This window comes from Piliocolobus tephrosceles, chromosome 10 (assembly GCF_002776525.5).
Source record: "Piliocolobus tephrosceles isolate RC106 chromosome 10, ASM277652v3, whole genome shotgun sequence".
Classification (NCBI taxonomy): Eukaryota; Metazoa; Chordata; class Mammalia; order Primates; family Cercopithecidae; genus Piliocolobus; species Piliocolobus tephrosceles.
The window spans coordinates 122,935,180-122,956,467 of record NC_045443.1 but is presented as its reverse complement, the minus strand read 5'-3'; the positions used below and the strand labels follow the sequence as shown (position 1 = coordinate 122,956,467).

The 21,288-nt window shown below is 51.2% G+C and overlaps 1 protein-coding gene across 1 annotated transcript in view; it reads right to left on the bottom strand.

Annotated features, from left to right (window-relative positions):
• Nucleotides 1-21,288, bottom strand: part of AACS (acetoacetyl-CoA synthetase) — a 75,058-nt gene that overhangs the window by 31,987 nt on the left and 21,783 nt on the right. The window contains exons 5-8 of the mRNA XM_026457427.2: nt 17,983-18,080; nt 7,161-7,275; nt 6,869-6,950; nt 3,017-3,164 (exon numbers count right to left, since the gene is read on the bottom strand). Of these exons, the coding sequence (XP_026313212.1) occupies nt 3,017-3,164; nt 6,869-6,950; nt 7,161-7,275; nt 17,983-18,080 (443 nt within the window). The remainder of the gene's footprint in view (nt 1-3,016; nt 3,165-6,868; nt 6,951-7,160; nt 7,276-17,982; nt 18,081-21,288) is intronic.

Genomic DNA, 21,288 nt, shown 5'->3' with positions numbered 1-21,288 from the left:
CCCAGGCATGTCATTTCTGAAGACTGGCCTAGTGAAATCACAAAAATGAAATACACTGACGTTGTGTCCCCCCACCCCCCGATAGATGCACAGAGAAGAAAACAACACCCATTTCCGGGGTGTTCCCACCAAAGCCGCATAACCTGGACCTAACCACGAGGAGACACCAGTCAGACCCAAAGAGAGCCATTCTGCCAAACCAGGAGCCTGGGCTCTTCGAAAATGTCAGTGTCACGAAAGATGAAGAAGCCCGAGGAACTGCTCCAGACCCAAGGACATGCAGGAGACCTGACGACTGACGTGCCACCACCTGAGCCGCTAGCACACCACAGGGAAACTGGCGACCTGAGTGTGGACCGTAGATCAGGGGACGGCACTGCACCAACATTAACCTTCCTGAATTTGATGAGCATGCTACCCTTCTGTAAGAGAACGTTCTTGTTCTTGGGAGATACGTGCTGAAATATTAAAGAGTGAAAGATCATTATGGCTCCGATGCACTCCAACTGGTTCAGCAAAAAGCAAACTAACATGTGTAGCCGGGCGCGGTGGCTCAAGCCTGTAATCCCAGCACTTTGGGAGGCCGAGACGGGCGGATCACGAGGTCAGGAGATCGAGACCATCCTGGCTAACACTGTGAAACCCCGTCTCTAATAGAAAATACAAAAAACTAGCCGGGCGACGAGGCGGGCGCCTGTAGTCCCAGCTACTCGGGAGGCTGAGACAGGAGAATGGCGTAAACCCGGGAGGCGGAGCTTGCAGTGAGCTGAGATCCGGCCACTGCACTCCAGCCTGGGCGGCAGAGCAAGACTCCGTCTCAAAAAAAAAAAACAAAAAACAAAAAACATGTGTATATATGCTGAGAGAGAGAAAGAAGGCAAAAGAAGCTGTTAGGACATGTTAAAAATTGATGTTGACATCAGGCACAGTGGCTCATGCCTATAATTCCAGCACTCAAGAGGCCAAGGCGAGAGGATCACTTGAGCCCAAGAGTTCATGACCAGCCTGGAGAACACAGCAAGACCCCATCTCCACAAAAATGAAAAAGTAGCATGTGCCCGTAGTCCTACGTACTTGGAAGACTGAGGTGGGAGATTGCTTGGGCCCAGGAGGTAGAGGTTGCAGTGAGCCACGATCACACCACTGCACTCCAGTCTGGGCAACAAAGTAAGAAACTGTCTCAAAAAAAAAAAAAAAAAAAGACATTGAAAATGTTAAAAACAGAATGTTAACAATGGAAGAATCCAGCTGAAGGGTACCACGGAGCTTACTATTCTTGCAACTTTTCTATAGGTTCTCTAGGTATTTTATTTTTCTCAAAAATAAAAGGTTTGTTTGAGCCTGGTGGCTCACATCTGTAATCCCAGCACTTTCAGAGGCCAAAGCAAGTGGATTACGTGAGCCCAGGGGTTTGAGACCAGCCTGGGTAACATGGCAAAACCCGATCTCTACAAAAAAAAAAAAAAAAAAACAAGTAGGGCACAGTGGCACATGCCTATAGTCCCAGCTGCGTGGGAGGCTGGGTGGGGAGGATTGCTTAAGCCCAGGAGGCGGAGGTTGCAATGAGCCAAGATCGCACCACTGCACTCCAATCTGGATGACAGATCAAGACTCCATCTCAAAAAAGTAAATAAACAAATAAATAAAAGGTTAAAAGTCACTAACCTATACGTATAAATTCTATTGCATAGTATTAACATATTATTTCAGGTGCTTTAATAAAGTCAGACTTTTGGTGAAATAAGAAATATTAAAAGCATGTGTCATGGGCTGAACTATGTACCCCCAAAATTCATATATTGAAGCTCTAATCCCCAGTAACTCAGAATGTGACTAAATGGGCCTTTAAAAGGTGACGGAATTTAAATGAGGTTGTCAGAGCAGGCCCAGATCCGATCTGACTGGGGTCCTCAGGAGAAGAAGCTTGGACACATACAGGGGGATACCAGGGGTGTCACGTGAAAGACCACATGAGGACACAAGCCAAGGAGCGAGGCCTGAGATAAGAACAACCGTGCGGCACCTTGGTGTTGAAGCCACACAGCCTGTGGTATTTTGTTACGGCAGCCCCAACAGACTCACAGCACAGGTAGGCTCTTTCTCAGTTAATTAGACTCTAATAATCACCTAATAACCTAGTAACCTAGCCTTCTAATAACCTAACCAGTGGCTTTCAAATATTTCACCACAACCCACGGTCAGATGTAAGTTTTACAAGGCCCCCAGCACGTGCACACATCCACTCCACATACTGACAGCTTCACAAAACAACACCCATACCTCTTATGAGCTTATTCTGGGCTAACATTTTATTTTACTTTTATTTTTTGAGACAGGGTCTGGCTCTGTTGCCAGCTGGAGTGCAGTGGCACGATCTCAGCTCATTGCAACCTCTGCCTCCTGGGTTCAGGCAACCTTCAGCCTCTCGAGTAGCTCAGACTACAGGCATGTGCCACCACATCCAGCTAATTTTTGTATTTTTTAGTAGAAATGGGGTTTTGCCATATTGGCCAGGATGGTCTCAAACTCCTGGGCTCAAAGCAATCTGCCCACCTCAGGTTCTCAAAGTGCTGGGGTTATAGGCGTGGGCCATTGCGCCTGGCACTGTGCTAATGTTATCTATTCTTGTCTATTCTGATTCGTTCTTTTTAAAATAGGTGGCAGGGCCCACCTATTGAGTTCACAATCCCCCAGCTGGTCTGGACCTGCAGGGTGAATGTAGCTGGTTCAGCCAGCACACCCCCCACCCCCAAGGCACATTGCACTGTACAGTGACCTCCAAGCCTGTCACCATGGTGGCAGGTGCCATCCCAGTCCCTGAAGTGGCAGCTCTCCACTGCCCTGGGCCCAGTGCCAGATCTCCGCGCAGCACCCCACTTGGAGAGAAGCTGCACGTTGGACTCTCCGGGGACAGGGTGCAGTCTGACAACCCCAACGCTGCCATCATCAGCTGGGAGGCCCTGTTGGAGCAAACAGACAACAGGAGGCCCCTGCAGAGCTTTCCCTAGAGACCTACCCCAGCGGAATGCACCATGCATTTGGGGGCGCCCGTGGTGCCCGATGAAAACATGATGAACAGTGGGTGGCTGAAGGGCAGCTGCTCGAACTCCAGCTGCGGGGCCTGCTCGCTGGTGCCGGTGGCAAGAAAGTCGTCCAGAAACACACTGTGGGCCGAAATGCAGAGAAACACACCATGAACGTCCCAGAATGCTGGACCGGACCTGCTGATTCCACCCACGCACTGCCCTCTGTTTCTACCCCAGAAAAGCCAGGATTCCAGGGGGATGGTGGCCTGATTTGGAAACTTTCTGGGACCAGCAGAGGAAGTCACATCTCAGAGATTCAAGCTAACTGAAGGAAAACTCATCGAACGAGTAAAGGTTTCAAGTTGCTTAATCAGCACTGCTGACAGGGCCAAGGGCTGTCTTTGGGAGAATCTTTTGTTTTCATAACCACCATGGAGAAGGATCACTTACAATGAACAAGCCATGTGTGTACCAACACTGCTGAAGGAGGCTTTGGAAATGGCCTTGAAGTCTTCTGAGCCCATGTCCTTTGTTTGCTGTTCATCACCTGATTGGCAAATGCTTTGTTTCCAATGATCGACCAAAAGGAAGCACTTACCAAGTGGGTCTGAATTAAGATGCTTCCCCCGTGGGGAGAAGGGAGAGGAGGAGATGCTAGATTAATGAGCCCTTCCTACAGACGTGGGGCCAATTTCCTAAACCACAGCTCAATGGCAGAGAACCGCTCAGCAAATACCATGTGTTATCACTAACTTACTAGATCCTGAGGTTTACAATAGCAAGATACAAATATCTGTCCAAGAACAAACAAAATTCATCCCAGCTATTGACTGTCACCCAGGAAGTGTGCCTGGCTTACCCCCAAAGCGGACATGCAGCATTGCTGTAGGTGGCCAAGAACCATCAAAGGGGCAACACAAACAGGAGATTTGTTTTCTGCACTAGAAACAGCTGCAGAAGCCACAAGCCATCTTGGGAAAAGGTGGTTTTCTATTTTGAGATGAGCAGCACCACCCATCTGAAAACACTGGCTCTATACTCAAATGACAAACGGAACTGTCTTTCAGGGAAGGAGGTGGGAATCAGTTAAATGCAGCCTGCAACCATTTGCTAGGGACAGTTACTCTGAAATACAAATGCCATACATACTAAAGTGAAGAATTTTGCTGTGCATCCTTAAAAGATAAAGGTTTCTCCTGGGGAAGACACAGTGGTTTAAAAAGGGCATCCAAAGTAATTCATCTCTAACCAAGAAACAAACAAAGCCGTCTGCTCCAGCGTGTCAGGAAAACTATTCATTGAGGAACTTTACGGCCAAAGAAAACTCCATCCCACCTCTACCTCCTGTAAGAATCCCATTATAAAGTGCCCAATCTAATCAGACACTTCACATGGGGAAAAGCCTTTTCTTTCAAATGGTCCATAAATCACAGTACACGATGATTACCTTTGTTAAAGCTCTTCTAAGAATGAAAAGCCCGCAGGGTGGCTCCCCCGACCCCCGTCAATTCACCACAGATGGACACGTACCCTATTCTGCTTGACCTGTGGCATCCACCATCAAAGGACGGACTGCAGTGGGAGTCCAGCCCCTGGGGTGTCAAGAGGGGGCTTCTGCATTGTATCGGACTAAACGAAGTGGCTAACACGATTCTGCTGGATGCCCTCATTTTATATCAACTGCTGATGAATATTATTCAGAAAAAAGTAACAGCCGGGCGAACCAGGGGGCTGGTAAACCCTGTCTGGTTTTCCTCCTAGCCTCCATGCGTCATGGCCTCCATCCATACAGCCGGGGCGCTAAATCCGAGGTTGCATGAAATAAAGCCGGGCTCTGGCACCTGACTGTAATTTGTTAAGGTGGGCAGGGTCCCACAGTCCACAGGGACAGGCACCTGGGCCTGCCTGTGAAGGATCCACCCATCCTGACTCAGGTGCTTCAGGGGACAGAGCCCATCGCAGCCGCACAATGACAGGCGGGATCACTCAGAGCTGACTGTGCACGCTTTGCAGAGCAGCGGCTGATTTAATCCTCCCAGCCAGCCTGAGAGGATGGTGCTGACAGAGTGTGGATGTTAGTCCCCACCCTTATCTCATGTTGAAATGTAATCCCCAGTCTGCAGGTGAGGCCTGGTGGGAGGTGTTTGCATCATGAGGGTGGATTCCTCGTGAATGGCACGGACTATCCCCTTGGTGATAAGTGGGCTCTCACTCTGAGTTCACACGAGACCTGGTCATTGAAAAGTGTGTGGCACCCCGTCCCCCGCCCCCCTCCACTCCTGCTTTCCCATGTGAAGTGCCCGCTCCACTTCCCTTCCGCCATGATCACAAGCTCCATATGGCCTCCCCAGAAGCAGATGCCGGCACTATGCCTCTCGCACAGCCTGTAGAACCGTGAGCCAATTAAACCTCTGTTTTTATAAATTACCCAGTCTCAGGTATTTCTTTATAGCAAGGCAACAATGACTTAAAACAGGTACTATCTCATCTCCATTTCACAGATGGAGACACAAGGCTCAGAGAGATTACTTGCATAGGGTCACACAGCTGAGAACTGAACCTGACAAGTTGGATCTGAAGACCATGGCCCTCACCAAGCCACCACTTTGCCTGCAGCACCCTTCAGGCTCCGGAATGTGCCCTGCACACACAGCTGTCCCTAGACCCTGCTCATACCTCAAAGCCACCCCCAGATGTCACCTCCCCAGATCCTACAGAGAAACCACCAGGCCCTGCTGTCAACTCCTGGGCACATCTTGTCCCTCCCACACTCCCAGTGGTCACAGCTCATCCTTCCTGCAGGTGGGTCTCGCCTCTCCAACTAGACTGCAACTCCTGGAGGACAAGACACACGCTTTGTACCTCCCCCTGGGAACACCCTGACAGATGGTAATAAGCCACGCACCAACGACCACTTGCTGGAACAAAAAGGCCTCCGCCATCTCCTCCTCTGGTCCCCGTGGCTGGCATGAAGACACCCTGCCATGTCTACGCAGCCCCTCCTCACCAGGCCTCAAGGAGCCACGTACGAGGTGCCCTCCAGCGGCCCAGCCCGAGGTTCAAGGGAAAGCTCACCCCGTGGGGCTAAATGCCTGAGCTCAGAACCCTCTCCCCACAACTGTCTCAAGAAAAATTAAAGGAAGGTAACTCTAAGAACTTTGGGACAAATTCAACTTTGACTAAACCATAATCCATTTCCTTAATCTCTATTCAAAATTAAGATTCTTACAATTCTATGTGATACACAAAACATGTGGTTTATTCTTTTATAAATATCAGAAAAGCCAAGGAAGAAAGATGTCATCAGCAATGGGGAACACATGCATGTCCTAAAAGGTGAAAAATACCTATATGAGTGTTCATGTATGCATAGCCATACATACACATGTACACATGCCTGTGCACCTGTGCACATATGTACATGTGTAAATGCACATACGTGTGTACATATGTAGATATGCATGTGCCTATGTCGTGTGCACGTGTGCAGTGCATGCACCCACATGTACACATACATGTACACACGATTTCCGATGCAGAATTTCCGTGGCCAATCTGGGAAGGTGGGCTTGGCCCCATCAGAGCCCCCTACACGAGGGACACCAGATCGGAAGAGTGAGGGTTCCTGGGACCTCTCTCTTCCGCCACTTATTCACTGTGTGGCCTTGGGGGATTTCCTCTGGGGCCTCAGGTGCCTCATCTACAAAATGACGCTTTTAACTAAAACTTCCTCCACTTCTAAAATCCTGAGTGACCCCAAGTGGGAGATCCAGGAGCCTACTTCCCCGCGGGAGCTCCAGTGGGTTCCACACGGACCTGTGGGTCAGAATGCGGTACATTACCTGTTTGGAATCTTTGAAAGGTCTATCTTCTCTCTGGAGGACACGTAAGGAATCACTACCACTTTCTTCAAGTCTGGTAGGCCTGGAAGGAGCAGGAGGAGAAAACAATAGGTTACAGGACAAAGATGCTTGGCTGCTGATTTTTTTTTGCCCCCACAAAATATAACACCATCTGGGGCAGAGAATATAACACAATCTGGGGCAGAGACTACCCAGGCTGACTCCTGGCAGACTCTGATGTACCAGCACACACACCCGGCCATGCCAGCTGGGAGCTGGAAGGGCCACACACCTTTAACCACCTGCTGCAGCTTTTCCATGTGGTTGTGCTCTTTGCCGTTATAGACAACAGCCTCCACAGAGAAGATGAGCTTCGGCTGAATTTGAGAAAACCGGTCCAGCACACCCTGAAAGCAGGAGGAGAAAGTCATCATTGATCATCCAAAAGGCAAAACCCAGCAGGCATGGTGGTGGGTGGCTGTAGTCCCAGCTACTCTGGAGGCTGAGGTGGGAGGATTGCTTGAGCCCAGGAGTTCAAGGTTGGAGTGAGCTACGCTTGCACCACTGCATTCCAGCCTGGGCACAGAGTGAGACCCTGTCTCTAAAAAAACAAAATGGCAAAAACCTTCAGTAGCCAAGAGGACCGCTGCATTTCACAGGAGAGAAAGGGCAACATCACCAGGTTGCATGGCCAGGTCCCTGTGTCCCCAGCACCCACAGCCAATAAAGAAAGTTGATGAGGCTGGGCGCGCTGGCTCACACCTGTAATCCAAGCACTCTGAGAGGCCGAGGCAGGTGGATCACTTGAGGTCAGGAGTTCAAGACCAGCCTGGTCAATGTGGTGAAACCCCATCTCTACTAAAAATACAAAACTTAGCCAGGCATGGTGGCACACGCCTATGGCCCCAGCTACTTGGGAGGCTGAGGCAGGAGAAACGCTTGAACCTAGGAGACGGAGGTTGCAGTGAGCCAAGATTGTGCCATTGCACTCCAGCCTGGGAACAGAGCGAGACTCTGTTTAAAAAAAAAAAAAAAGGCAGGCACGGTGGCTCACGCCTGTGATCCCAGCACTTTGGGAGGCCAAGGCGGGTGGATTATGAGGTCAGGAGTTCGAGACCAGCCTGACCAACATGGTGAAACCCCATCTCTACTAAAAATACAAAAATTACCCAGGCATGGTGGTACACGCCTGTTGTCCCAGCTACTCAGGAGACTAAGGCAGGAGAATCGCTTGAATCCGGGAGGCAGAGTTTGCGGTGAACCGAGATAGTGCCACTGCACTCCACCCTAGGCAACAAAGCTAGACTCCATCTCAAAAAAAAAGTTGATCAAAGCACATCTTAAATCTGAGAACAACCACCATGCCAAGGAAGGCATCAATATCAAGAAATACCAGAAGTATTTACAGACATATACTGAAATAGGAAGAGTATAGATTGTGTATTTGCGCTACCAAAAAGATTCCCCACTTCACAGAAAGACCCTGTTAGCACAGCTCCGCTAGTGTATACAAAAGAAGATTCATCTTCCAAAGAGGCAACAACAGCACAGCAAAGTGATCCCATATTTTTCTTCTTGGAATCTTCAATTAAAGAGGAACCTGAATCCTCCAAGCAGTGCATTTATGCCAACCAATGGCATAAGCCTACGCGTGCACACGCTAGTTAACGAGCCCCATCTTAAAAGGCAGGATCGCCACACCCATGTCTCCAGTCTGCACTGCACGTGGAGTCTGCAGTCCAGCCAAGGGCACTGCTTTCCTGAAAGACGGGATTCCTCCCATGCAGGCACGGCCTTGTTCCTAGAACTCAATATTCACTGGTACTCCCTGAGTGTTAGTCCAGATGAGTAGTTAGTAACAGATTAAAGCACTCTCAGACAAGGCTTCTATTCACTTCCCTCCTAGCCATCCTCAAGGTTACACTGTGTTAAGAGACTGCCATCCACAAACACGGGTAGGCATCGCCCAGATGGCTGCTATTCCCTCACACATGAGCCTGATACAAGCAGGTCATGACCAACACCTGGGGCTGCCCCCCAGGGCACACACGGTGGCCCCAGAACCTCTGAGTAAGGACTTCACAGGACAGGGCTATCCACCTGGTAGCACCACCTACAGTGGGACTATTAAGGTAATTATGCTCATTAGGATAACTAATTAATGGGTCAGGAGCGGTGGGCATTTGTTTTCAGAGCTGCCCCGTGACACTTAGCTGGGAAGCAGAAGCGCTGACTCTGCGGGAGTCTAAGGGGCAGAGTGTTGGGGGAGGGAGGCTGGACAGCTCAAAGTGTGGTCCCCAGGGCAGCCAGCGTCAGCCTCACCTGGAGCCCCAGACCTAATGAACTGGAAACTCTGCAGGGGGCTCAGCAATCTCTTCTCACCAGCTGTCCAGATGATCCTGAGGTGGGATAAGATTTGAGAATCTCTGGGCAAAGAGTTCTAGGATTGAGAGTTTATTCAACACTGTCCAGTTTCCCAAACTAGAAGCTGAATTAACAGGGAAGAGTAGGGAGTAGAAAGTATTTATTTATTCCATGTGCTAGGTGCCAGGCACCGTGCCAGGGAACCAGACAGACATGGTTCCCACTCCCCGGAACATACGATCTATCAGAAACACAACAGGAAAACAATTGCAAATGTTATTGTTTTCCATTTCCAATGTTTTCAGTAAACTACATTCAAAATTAGGTAGCCAGGGAAAGAAAAAGAGAGAAGGAATTAAAGCCATAGGAAAAACTAATGATGGACTCGATCAGCAAAATCAAAAATCATTTTTCCAAAACAACCAGTAACGTAAGCCTCTTAGCAGGCACGGTGGCTCGTGCCTGTAATCCCAACACTTTGGGAGACGAACTTGGACAGCTACAAAAATTTTTTTTTATTAAATTAGCAGGACACCTGTAATCCCAGCTACGTGGGAGGCTGAGGTGGGAGGATTGCTTGAGCCCAGGAGTTCGAGGCTGCAGTGAACTATGTTCACACCACTGTACTCCAGCCTGGGCAACAGAGAAAGACCCTGTCTTAAAACAAAATAAGCTTCTTGAAGTATATGATCAAGAAAAAACCTAGTATTTTGGCCAGGCGCAGTGGCTCATGCCTGTAATCCCAGCACTTTGGGAGGCCAAGGCAGGCAGATCACTTGAGGTCAGGAGTTTGAGACCAGCCTAGCCAAAACTGAGAAACTCCGTCTCTACTAAAAATATAAAAATTAGCCGGACATGGTGGCCCATGCCTATAATCCCAGCTACTCAGAAGGCTGAGGCAAGAGAATTGCTTGAGCCTGGGAGGCAGAGGTTGCAGTGAGCTGAGATCACACCACTAACTGCACTCTGGCTTAGGTGACAGAGCAAGACTCCATCTCAAACAAACAAAAAAAACTAACATTTCCAGTTACCCCTTGCAGAACACTAACTGTGTGTCAGGTGCTGCCCTAAGCGCTGGACTGATACTTGCTCATTTACTGCTCAGACTAACCTTGGACATGGGTGCCCTTATCACCCTCATATTGCAGATGAATAAACTGAAGCATGTGGCCTCTCAAAATTAGAAATCACACTTGACTACAGAAAAGATTCATGAGCCAGAAAGCAATGTTTAATAGATTTTGAAATCCAGATAGAATGGATGACTTCTCAAGAAAATATAAATTACCAAAATTTATTCAAAAAGCAGCACGACAGCTGAAGTGACAAAGATCCACCTCCTCCAGGGACACCAGGGTGGGCAGCTCTGCAGGCGAGCACCAAGTCTCTATAAGCTACAGCATCCCTTCTGTGTAAGCCATTACAGAAGGCAGAGAAAGACAGGAAACACACAAACCAAAAGAGGGAGAGATGACAGACCAACAGTATCAACTACAGCAAGAGGCTAACGGAGGGGGAAATCGCAGGATTATCTTGGAAGCTTCTGATAAAAGGCAACGTGCTTTCCACCCATGCTTTAATCAGCTGGAAACTGAAGGAAACTTCCTCATTGACAACAGGTATCTGGCAGACACCTGACGGCACATATCGCACTTGGTAAAAGATGAGATGTCCAGTGAGAAAAGAACATGCAAGACACCCACCCCTAGCCCACCTGTACCTGTGCCAAACAACCCCACCTACGTCCCGGGGTAAGAACTAGAAATAGTTTGCCCCCTGCACACAACGGGAACAGTTGCACACAAAATCTGTGAAAATCTCCAGAAAAATCACTAGAACAAATCAAAGTTAGGCAAGATGGCCACATTTAACTCAATCCAGCAAAATAAACAGTGGTGTTAAACCCCAGCAATACAGTTTGAAAAGGTAATGAGGGTCAGGCGCAGTGGAAAGCCAAGGCGGGTGAATCCACTTGAGGATCAGGAGTTCAAGACCAGCCTGGCCAACATAGTGAAACCCCATCTCTACTAAAAATATAAAAATTGGCCAGGTGTGGTGGTACATGCCTATAGTCTCAGCTACTTGGAAGGCTGAGGCAGGAGAATGACTTGAACCTGAGAGGCAGAGGTTGCAGTGAGCTGAGAGCGCACCACTGTACTCCAGCCTGGGTGACAGAGTGAGACTCTGTCTCAGGGAGAAAAAACAAAAAGGTAATGAGAAAAACAGAACAAAAGAATATGAGAAACTCACTGAAGGATTTTTTTTTTTTTTTTGGAGACTGTCACCCTGGCTAGAGTACAGTAGACAGATCACAGCTCACTCAGACTCAACCTCCCAGGCTCAGGATCAGGCAGTGCGTCACCACACCCAGCTAATTTATTTGTTTTTTGTAGAGATGGAGTCTCGCCATGTTGCCCAGGCTAGTCTCAAACTCCCGAACTCAAGTGATCCTATCAGGCTCAGCCTCCCAAAGTGCTGGAATTACAGGTGTGAGCTACCGGGCCCGGCCCTCTAAAGAATATTTAATCTGGGAGAGAGACAGAAGCAAACACTGGTTCGGAGCCACTTGCTGAAGGGTGTATACTGGATAGTAGAAAGGTGATTAAAGTTAAAAAAGAAAGAAAAGAAAAAGATAAAAAGGTGTATAGCGGAGAGAAGCAGAAACGAGACTGGTCTGAAGCTACTGCGACAGCAGGCGTGAGCGACGGCAGTACCTAGCCGGGGTCACGGAGGAACAGAGGAACCGCTCAATCAAACGTATGAAGGAGGACAGTGGAAAGGGGGCAAGAACAGCCAACGGTAGGGAAGGGAGTGAAAGGGTGTGGGGCACAGCTCGGGCTCCTGGCTTGGCGGGGATTACTGAGACGGGGCTCCCCCTGGGGACTTGTGAGCTCATCTGGGGCTCCCTGAGTCTTGAGAACTTCTGGCAGCCCCCACCAGTGCCGACTGGACAGGAGGAAGGAAGGCTGCAAGTGCTCTCAGGATGCACAGTCATGACAAGAACAAGGAGTCTTCCTCCAGCCGAACACGTTGGCCACTGCAGAAGGCACAGGAGAAGGCGCAGACCGAGTCAAGCCTCTCTCTCTACTCCCGCCACTTCCTCTGCCCCTCAGCAAAGCTCAAGGCGGGCAGGTGGGTGGCAAGGGAATGAATGTGACGTTATTACAGAGACACCCTTGGAGCCGCCCCAATGCACCTTTTTTGGTTTTGTTTTGTTTTTAAGTGAAACAGTGGCCAACTTCAGCATCAATTTAAAAAAAAGTGCATGGGACATGCAATTAACAGGGACTTGGTCCCTGGCCTCAGGACATCATGCCTTTGGTCATCATCCACCTCCTCCCTCCTCCATTTCAAGGGTACCCCCAGTACCCCATCCTCAGTGACACTCTTGGTGGACAAAGACTATTTCCTTCTTCTTCTTCTTCTACTCTAAACTGCTACACAGAGGTGGCTGCAGAAAGCCCCAAAATGGTGGCCCCCAGGAGCCCAGCAGCACCCGGGCGAGTCTGCAGGCAGGTGGCACCCCAGTCCCACCAGCATTTACTCCACAGGCCACAGGGCTGGCCCTCCTTGGGTCTGATGCTAACATACACCCTGCCCAAAACCACCAGAAGGCAAGTGATAATGTCCAGAAATGGCCCTTCCTGACACTAAGCCCTCCTGAGAATGCTACCCCTTCCTCCTCCCCAGCCACCTCTGATGGGCAGGAGACCGGGACAGAAGCATCTGGGAGAGAAGCCTCCACCCCTAGACCAGCACCTGGGCACTGGCACTGGAAAAAGGCGTCCAAACAGAAGCTCACCCCCAGCCAGGTGAGCCCCTCTTCCCCATTCTCAGTACCCAGATGCATCCCCCGAGAGCAAGTACCTGCCCTTCCTGGAAAGATACCACATCCACTTACCTAAGTGCATGCAGAGCGATTTCTCAGACTCTTTCATGTCCTGCTGGGACTTGGGTGTCCCTCTGTTTACTTCTGAGGCTAGCTCTATGCAAATATCAAGGTAACACATTCAACCTACTCTAAGTCCATGGTCCTTACTCCTCCCTTTCCTGGCCACATGGCCCTGGACAAGGCATCCCTGCACCTGGCTCCCTCCAGCCCCAGTCACCCCTTATGCAAAGTGAGTCCCAACACTCCTGACACCCAAGCTCCCTCACCCACAGGTATGGGGCCTGTCCAGACCTTTGCTGTAGCGAACACACAATCCACGAATGGCATGTCTACACTGGCGCCCTCTCTGTGCCCAGGATTCTAAGATGGACTGAGAATCCTTCGTTTCGTGGGGAATAAATGATTGCCAGTAAAACATATTGAGCATTTACTGAATGCTTACTATGTGCCAGGCCCCAGTTTGAGCTCGTTAGAGGCACTCACTGCCCTTCACAGCCTTAAGAGAGAGGCAATAAGGCCGGGCGCAGTGGCTCAAGCCTGTAATCCCAACACTTGGGGAGGCCGGGCAGGTGGATCACGAGGTCAGGAGATCTAGACCATCCTGGCTAACACAGTGAAACCCCGTCTCTAATAAAAATACAAAAAATTAGCCGAGTGTGGTGGCAGGCACCTGTAGCCTGCCAGGTGAGCCGAGATCGCGCCACTGCACTCCAGCTTGGGCGAAAGAGCGAGACTCCATCTCAAAAAAAAAAAAAAAAGAATAAGCAGGTCCCACAGGGTAGTCAGGAGGGAGAAGAGGCTGTTCTGAATAGAGGACACAGAGATCAACACCCAGGAGCAGGTGGAGTGGGTCCCAGAGGAAGACCAGCCAGGAAGCCCGAGGCCAGGAAAGAAACCGAGGGAGCCAGCCTGGGAGAGCCCCGGAGGGCAGCAGAAAATGTCCACAGGGAAGCTGGGATCTCAGAGAACTATAGCCCAGTACAGGGAAACCAGGATCTCAGGGTGAAAGGACTGAGCCTACCAGTGATCTGGGGCTCAAATGCCACAGGACCCCAGGCACAGTGACCGTGATCAGGCTACAAAGACAAGTGTTTCCAAATCAGAGGTCTGGCTGCTAGCCCCATGAAATGACTCAGGAATCACAGCCTCCCTGAGGCTGTGGGGTGTGTCCTCTGACACAGCTGAAGTTTTCCTGGCTGGACCAGCAGGGGTCAAGATCTTGAGCATCCAAAACCAGCTGTCAGCCTGTCCTGGCCCAGGAGAGCTGCTCGAGGATGGCTTTCATGTTGCAACAAAACAAACACACCTATGAACATGTGTCTGACCCGAATACGGTGCTTAGCAACCAATCAAGCATTGAAACCAACAGCCGGTGTTGAATCACGCTGACAGCCACCCAGAGCGAGCAAGAATGGCTGTCCTATTTACACACACACACACACACACGCGGCCACCTGATGGCACTTCAGGAGGACAAGGTCTGCAGGCTACAGGCTGGGCTCTCTGGTGTGCGGGGATCAGAGGGTGGCCTTCCCTGACATCTCTGAAAATGGCAAAGGCTCAAAGGTAAACAGTGAAACAAAAAACCCAAAGCCATCAAAAGACTCAGGACCTAGAGATCTTGCTGGGGCGGAAAGGTTGGGAACACTGACAACAGAGCACTTCCCCAACCTGGTGATGCCCTCTGAGCCCAAAAGCATTAGTAAGGCAAACTGAGATGCCCAGGCAGCTAGCAGAGAGCGGGCAGAGGGAGGTGGGCAGTGGTGGGAGAGAGCCCGGAATGGGTGGAAATAAAGCACAGGGAGTGACGGAGGCCAGAAATGCGTTCCCCCAATGTCATCGAGGAAAGATGATGCCCCAGCACTCCCTGGACAGCCAGCTGCAGTCTGTGGCTCTGCAGCAGACCACAGCCAGCCGAGGAGCTCTCAGCGGACAGGCACGTGAACCCACGAGTCCAACGGTGTGACTCCAGCAACAGAGACCAGAAGTCAACGCAGGATTTGTAGGAGAGTGGCAATTTCCCTTTACAATATTCTCTGAGATTCAAAGAAACATAATTTCAAAGCAAGAGAAAACATGATTCCAAAGGGAAGACATTCACGTTTCATTGCAGTTTCTGAAGAGCGCCCCTTACTGAAAACGGGGCACCGTCTGAAGTTTAACATGGTGACGCTGGAAATTAAAAATGGGAACTCCTTTTTAAGTAAACCGATGCAGGGAACTGTCCACGGGCCCAGAACCCATCAGCCTCAGCTCAGTTCCAGCCCCACCTCGTCAGCAACTCCAGGAACTCATCCCTGTTAGTTTTAGCCCCTGAACAAGAATGGTAAACAGAAAGTGAGCAGAGGCTTTGGCACGATCGACCTGTGCCAGGTCCTTACTCAGCTCCGACAGCAGGTGTCCAGGTGTCTGTGGGACCAAGCGCTGTGCCACATGGCATCCACGCAGGGCCTCCCACGCTGGGTGCATGCGGCCAGGAGTGCTGCCCAATAATGCCTGCTGTGAAGCTGCCAAATGCTGACAGACTCCCTGCCAACCGGCTGGACCTTGGTTCGAGTGCGAGTAACGCATGTCATACACACCCCTGTCTCCGGCAGGATGGAGTCTACACCTCGGACACTAGCAAAATGAGGGACAGAGAGAAGCATCTCAGCAGGAGGGTGGGTGGCCCTGTTTTCTAACCTGAGACATGGCCACGACACCTGGGACTATTCTCTTCCCAGAAGCTGCGGGAGCCATGGGGCGAGCAGAGCCATGCTGCCATCTAGTGCGCCCAGCAGCTTGGCCAGCACTTCCCGCTCCAGAGGTGGCTCGGGGAGGCTGTGATTCCAGAAAACCCTGGACCAACCCCAGCCAGGAAGCGGTGTCCCAGAGACCATGTTTGCTACAGAGCCATGCATCCCTCCTGGGTCCTGCCAGGATGGGCAGATCCTGCTGGACTGGAGTCTGCAGGGAGTGACACGCACAGGACAATGACCCAACAAGGCTGGATGCGGCTATGAGACAGGCTGGGGTCCAGCCCTGCCACTGCAGCCATGCAGAGTCAGAGGCTCTCCCTCCCTCTGCCCCCTGGCCTCAGACACACCACCAAAGGCACCATTCCAGGAGCTCTGATATCACCTCTCCAGGGGGCTACATTCCGGCCCTGGGAGGCCATGATCACTCCCGTGCCACACATGGCTCTCCCAGCCTCTCACAACCCATTTACAAAACGTCAGTCATAATTTAACTAAAAACACACCCATCTCCCAACTAGTTAACAGTAGCTAACACTTACTGGGCTGGCCTGGAGGGTTACACCCTGTCCCCAGCTCCACACAAACGTGGCCCCTGCCATCTGCACGGGCTCCCTGCACTTGCACTAACATTGCTGCCGTTCGCCCTCTGGGGACACCAGGGCGCTTGCCCAAGGACACCGATCAAGGAAGCTGCGTGGAGCGGAGGCAGCCAGCCTGCCCGGCCTTGAGCACACCCGGCCATCTGCCATCTCACCCTGGGGCCCTTCCCTCTGCCCTGGACAGCCTGGTTCAAGGTCAGCTGAGGGGTCTGAGTGTCCAGGAACCCCACCCCTCCAGACCCTCCCACAAGGACACCACTGGCCCAGCAGCCTAGGCAGCCCCCACAGAGGGCCCTGGGGACAGGAGAGACCACAGGTTGAGTTTCTGTCTCAGGTCAGTCCCTGCTGACCTGGGGAGGTCCTGGGGTGAGATGGCCTGGGAAAGAACACAGGAAAGTTCCAGAAGGCAAGGCAATGCCATCCAGCCAGAGTCCGGATCTACAAGGTGGCCACGCCCTCCCTGAACCCAGCAGGGCTCCATTCTCAGCCCAGCTGGTGCCGCAGCCAGTCTCACTCCTCCAGGCCTATGTCTGATCTCTCCTTCCATGGTGTGGAGAAAGGAGACTCCTCCTCCAAAATCTTACTGAAAAAGCAAGCCTCTAAGTGGACATCATTTCTAAGCTCACACCCAAAAGCCTCCCCTGTGGACAAGCACAGACACCAACTCCAGGCACTGGGCTTTAAAGGGCCAGCAGCCATACTTGCAGCTGGTGCTGCTGACTGACGCAGAGCACAGGGCCTGGCCCAGAACAGAGGCAGCTGGCACCAGGAGGAGCGGTCAGGGACCCAGATGCTGCACGTCCTGTAACAGGGTCTCATGGCTCCTGAAGGTCCCTGACGTCCAAGGCTCTGCAGCCAGGAGAGGGCCCTGGCTGGGGAGTGGGGGCCCCAGGAAGACCCGCTCTGCGGCTACTTCATTTGCCCCGTGGAGGGATTTAGAGGCCGGGGGGCCACAGTGGGGATCAGCACATGCTTCCAGCCCTGCCTGGGCCACTCTGGGCAGCTGGACACACCCTGGGGCGGTTTGGGGACAGAGAGGCCGCCCTCCTAGAGTGCACACCCACACAGCACGAGCACAGGTCCAGAGGAGGGGGCTGGAAACAGCAGAAAGCAACACAAGGAGGTCCCGGGGAACTTCTGCAAGCAAGACTTTGAGAACAAAAATCTAAAAAACTGTCCTCAGAGGACACACACTTAGCAAACCTCACGTGGTCACTAAGTCCCAGGTGAGGAAGACAGGGCTAGACCTCCCTAGCCCTTAACAACACTGGCTGCTGCATAAGCCACCTGCCCAGGTCTTCCATGAGCACGGTGGGGGCGGGGGCACGTCAGGACTGCTTGAAAGGAAGAACGAGACACAAGTCTTTCTGGCTTCTTTCCCCACAGAGGCCGCTGCAACGCCACCTCCTCCTGCTAGGCTCATGCTGCTATTTGGCTCCCCTGGGAATTCAGCCCCTACAGCCCCTACCCAGGAAGCTCACAGGGCAAGGGGTGCCCCCTCTGCCACAGATCCTGACTCACATTCACACCAAAGTCTGGGGACGTGGAGCTCCAGATGGCACCAATGCTTGCTGCAGCCAGCATGGCCTCAACAGCATGCTCACTGTTGGGTAAATAACCTGTGGAGAAAACACAGGAAGAAGCCTTGGGTTCAGGGTATATGGGAGGCAGCAGACATCCAAAAGGTTCCTCTGAGAGCCAGGGTCAGAGTGGGAAGGGGGCTGGCTTTGAACTGCCTGAGGATCCTGACCACCATCCCCCGCCCAGCTAAATCGCCTGCTGCCAGCCTATCCACTCCCCACCATCCCCCTGCAATCCATTCTCCATGCTCTGATGACAGTGACCCTGTGGCCTCTCCTCCCTCTGCTCCCCCTCTCTCCCTGGGATCTGGTCACAGCAGCCTTCTTCCGACTCCTCAGTTGTCCTAATCGCCTCCTGCCTCAGGGCCTTTGCACAGCTGTCTGATCTGCTGAACACTCCTCCATGCACACCAGCAGTCTCCACTCAGTGTGTGCTCATCCTGCAGCTCTTCACTCAATTGAAACTTCCTCAGACCAGCCTTCTCCAAGGCCGTCTTGCCCCCAACCTGGTGAACTCAGGTCCCCCAACTAGTAACCTTCAAAGCACACTGTATTTCTCCTTCACCAAACTTAGCATAACTGCAAATGAATAATCACCTGTGTAACTGGCTGTTTAGTATCTGGTTCTCACATGAGGGCTGGGACTTTGCGTGTCTTGTTCTTTGCTTTACCAAATGCCTTTCACCATGCCCTGCACATCAAGGGTCCTCAGATATTTGCTGGCTGGCAGAGGGATGGATGGACAGATGGATGGATGGATGGAAAGAAGAAAGGATGCATGGATGGATGGATGGATGATGCATGATGAATGGAGGATGGATGGATGAATGAATGGATGGATGACAGATGGAGAATGGATAAATGGATGGACAGATGGATGATGGGTGAATGGGTAGGTAGAGAGAAGAATGTATACTTGGATGGATGGATAGTTGGATGGATGATGTATGAGGGATGATGAATGGAAGATGAATGGATGAATGGGTAGATAATGGGTGGATAGATGAGTGGATGGAGAGATGGATGATAGGTGAATGGGTAGGTAGAGAGAAGAATGTATAGACAGTTGGATGGATGCATGGATGGATAGTTGGATGGATGGATAGATGGATGGATAAGTGATGGATGATAAATGGAAGATGGATAGATGAATGGGTAGATAATGGGTGGATAGATGAGTGGATGGATAGATGGATGATGGATGGATGGATAGGTGGAGAGAAGAATGTATAGATGGATGGATGGATAGTTGGATGGATGATGTATGAGGGATGATGAATGGAGGATGGGTGCATGAATGGATAGATGACGAATGGAAGATAGATATATGGATGGATAGATGGATAATGGGTAAATGGGTAGATGGAGAGAGGAATGTATAGACGGATGGATGGATGGATAGATGGATGGATGGTTAGATAAATGATGGAGGAGGGATGACAAATGGAAGACAGATGGATGAATGGGTAGATGATGGGTGGAGGATAGATGAATGGATGGATAGATGGATGGATGACGGATGGATGGGTAGGTGGAGAGAAGGATGGATAGATGGATGGGCAGATGGATGGGTTGATGGAGAGCTGCACAGACAGGTGGACTGGTGGATCATTGGTTGGATGGATAGAGAGGAGAGGGAATGAAGAATACAAGCAGTACTGTCAAGAGCCATATTCAAGCCCATAGAGGGCAGAGGTCCTCAGGCCCTCCACCTCCTAGCTGGCTGGCTTTCGTGACAACAGAGGCAGGGAATCCTCACGGCCACAGAAACTATGATCAACTGACCAGATCACTACACATTCCAGAGGAAAGGACCTGTACAGTCAGGCAGAAGGCAGTCCTGAGACAAACGGCCACGGCCAAGGCCTCATCAGAGCAAGGTGCAGCTGCCCAGGTGCGCCCGCAGCGGTCCCTGGTCGGCTGGCTCCCTTTGTTCCGCCTTCTCCCCGCTGCAGTGGGTATTTCTGTTTGTCTACATTCACACGCGTCTCCCCTGCTGGGCCATAAGCATCCAAGGGGCAGGGGTCACACCACCATGGGGTTCCACCCACATCCGGCAGATGGATGGCGTTTACTGAGTTTGTCACAAAGATGAGACTTGGCTGTGAGTGTAAACTGAAGCATCTCAACACTGTCACCCCCAGGGGCAGGGCAGGACTCGGTGCTCAGGGGAGGCTGCTTAACCAGCTGACTTCGTGTGGCTGACAAGTGAGGAGGAGCTGGCCCTTCTCCCATGGCACATCAGACGCCAACCCTGGGGACCACTTCACAGACAAAGGAAAACGGAGCTAGGCACAGCTTTAACTCCATCTTTCCAAGACTCTAAAGCATCCAACCCCATTTAATCCGCAGAATCATTTTCTAGTGTTTTCTGGGAAACCCAAAGTCCCAAATCCTAGTAACCGTGATCAGGTCAAACTGGTATCCAACTGAGACCCACGAAACGGCTGGGGCACAAGGGACCAGCTCAACTCTGAAGAGTCCAGGGCGTCGGGGCCAGATGTCTCCTCAAAGAAAGCACAGCCCAGAGGAACCCTGACTGTCCCCAATATAACCTGCTCTGTCTCTCCTTCACTCAGAAATGTTTGCTTCAAAAGCAGATTTTTTGTTGTTGTTGTTGAGACGGAGTCTCGCTCTGTTGCCCAGGCTGGAGTGCAGTGGCCGGATCTCGGCTCACTGCAAGCTCTGCCTCCCGGGTTTACGCCATTCTCCTGCCTCAGCCTCCGGATTAGCTGGGACTACAGGCACCCGCCACCTTGCCCAGCTAGTTTTTTTGTATTTTTTTAGTAGAGACGGGGTTTCACCATGTTAGCCAGGATGGTCTCTATCTCCTGACCTCGTGATCCGCTCGTCTCGGCCTCCCAAAGTGCTGGGATTACAGATGTGAGCCCCTGCGTCTGGCCCAAAAGAAGATTTTTTTAAATGAGAATTGGAAGGAAAAAAAAAAAAAAACTGGAGTTAGAACATTTTGCATTCCTTTGCAAGACCTTAAAAGTGTACAGATTAAATCAGACCAAGAATAACCCAAAAAGTGAGGTTTCAGCCTCAAAAATGCCTGCTTTGTGACTAGACACAGCGGCTCACGCCTGTAATCCCAACACTTTAGGAGGCCAAGGCAGGAGGATCTCTTGAGCCCAGAAGTTTGAGACCAGCCTGGACAACATAGTGAGACCCTGTCTCTAAGACAAATACAAAAATTAGCCAGGCATGGTGGCATGTGCCTGTAGTCCCAGCTACACAGGAGGCT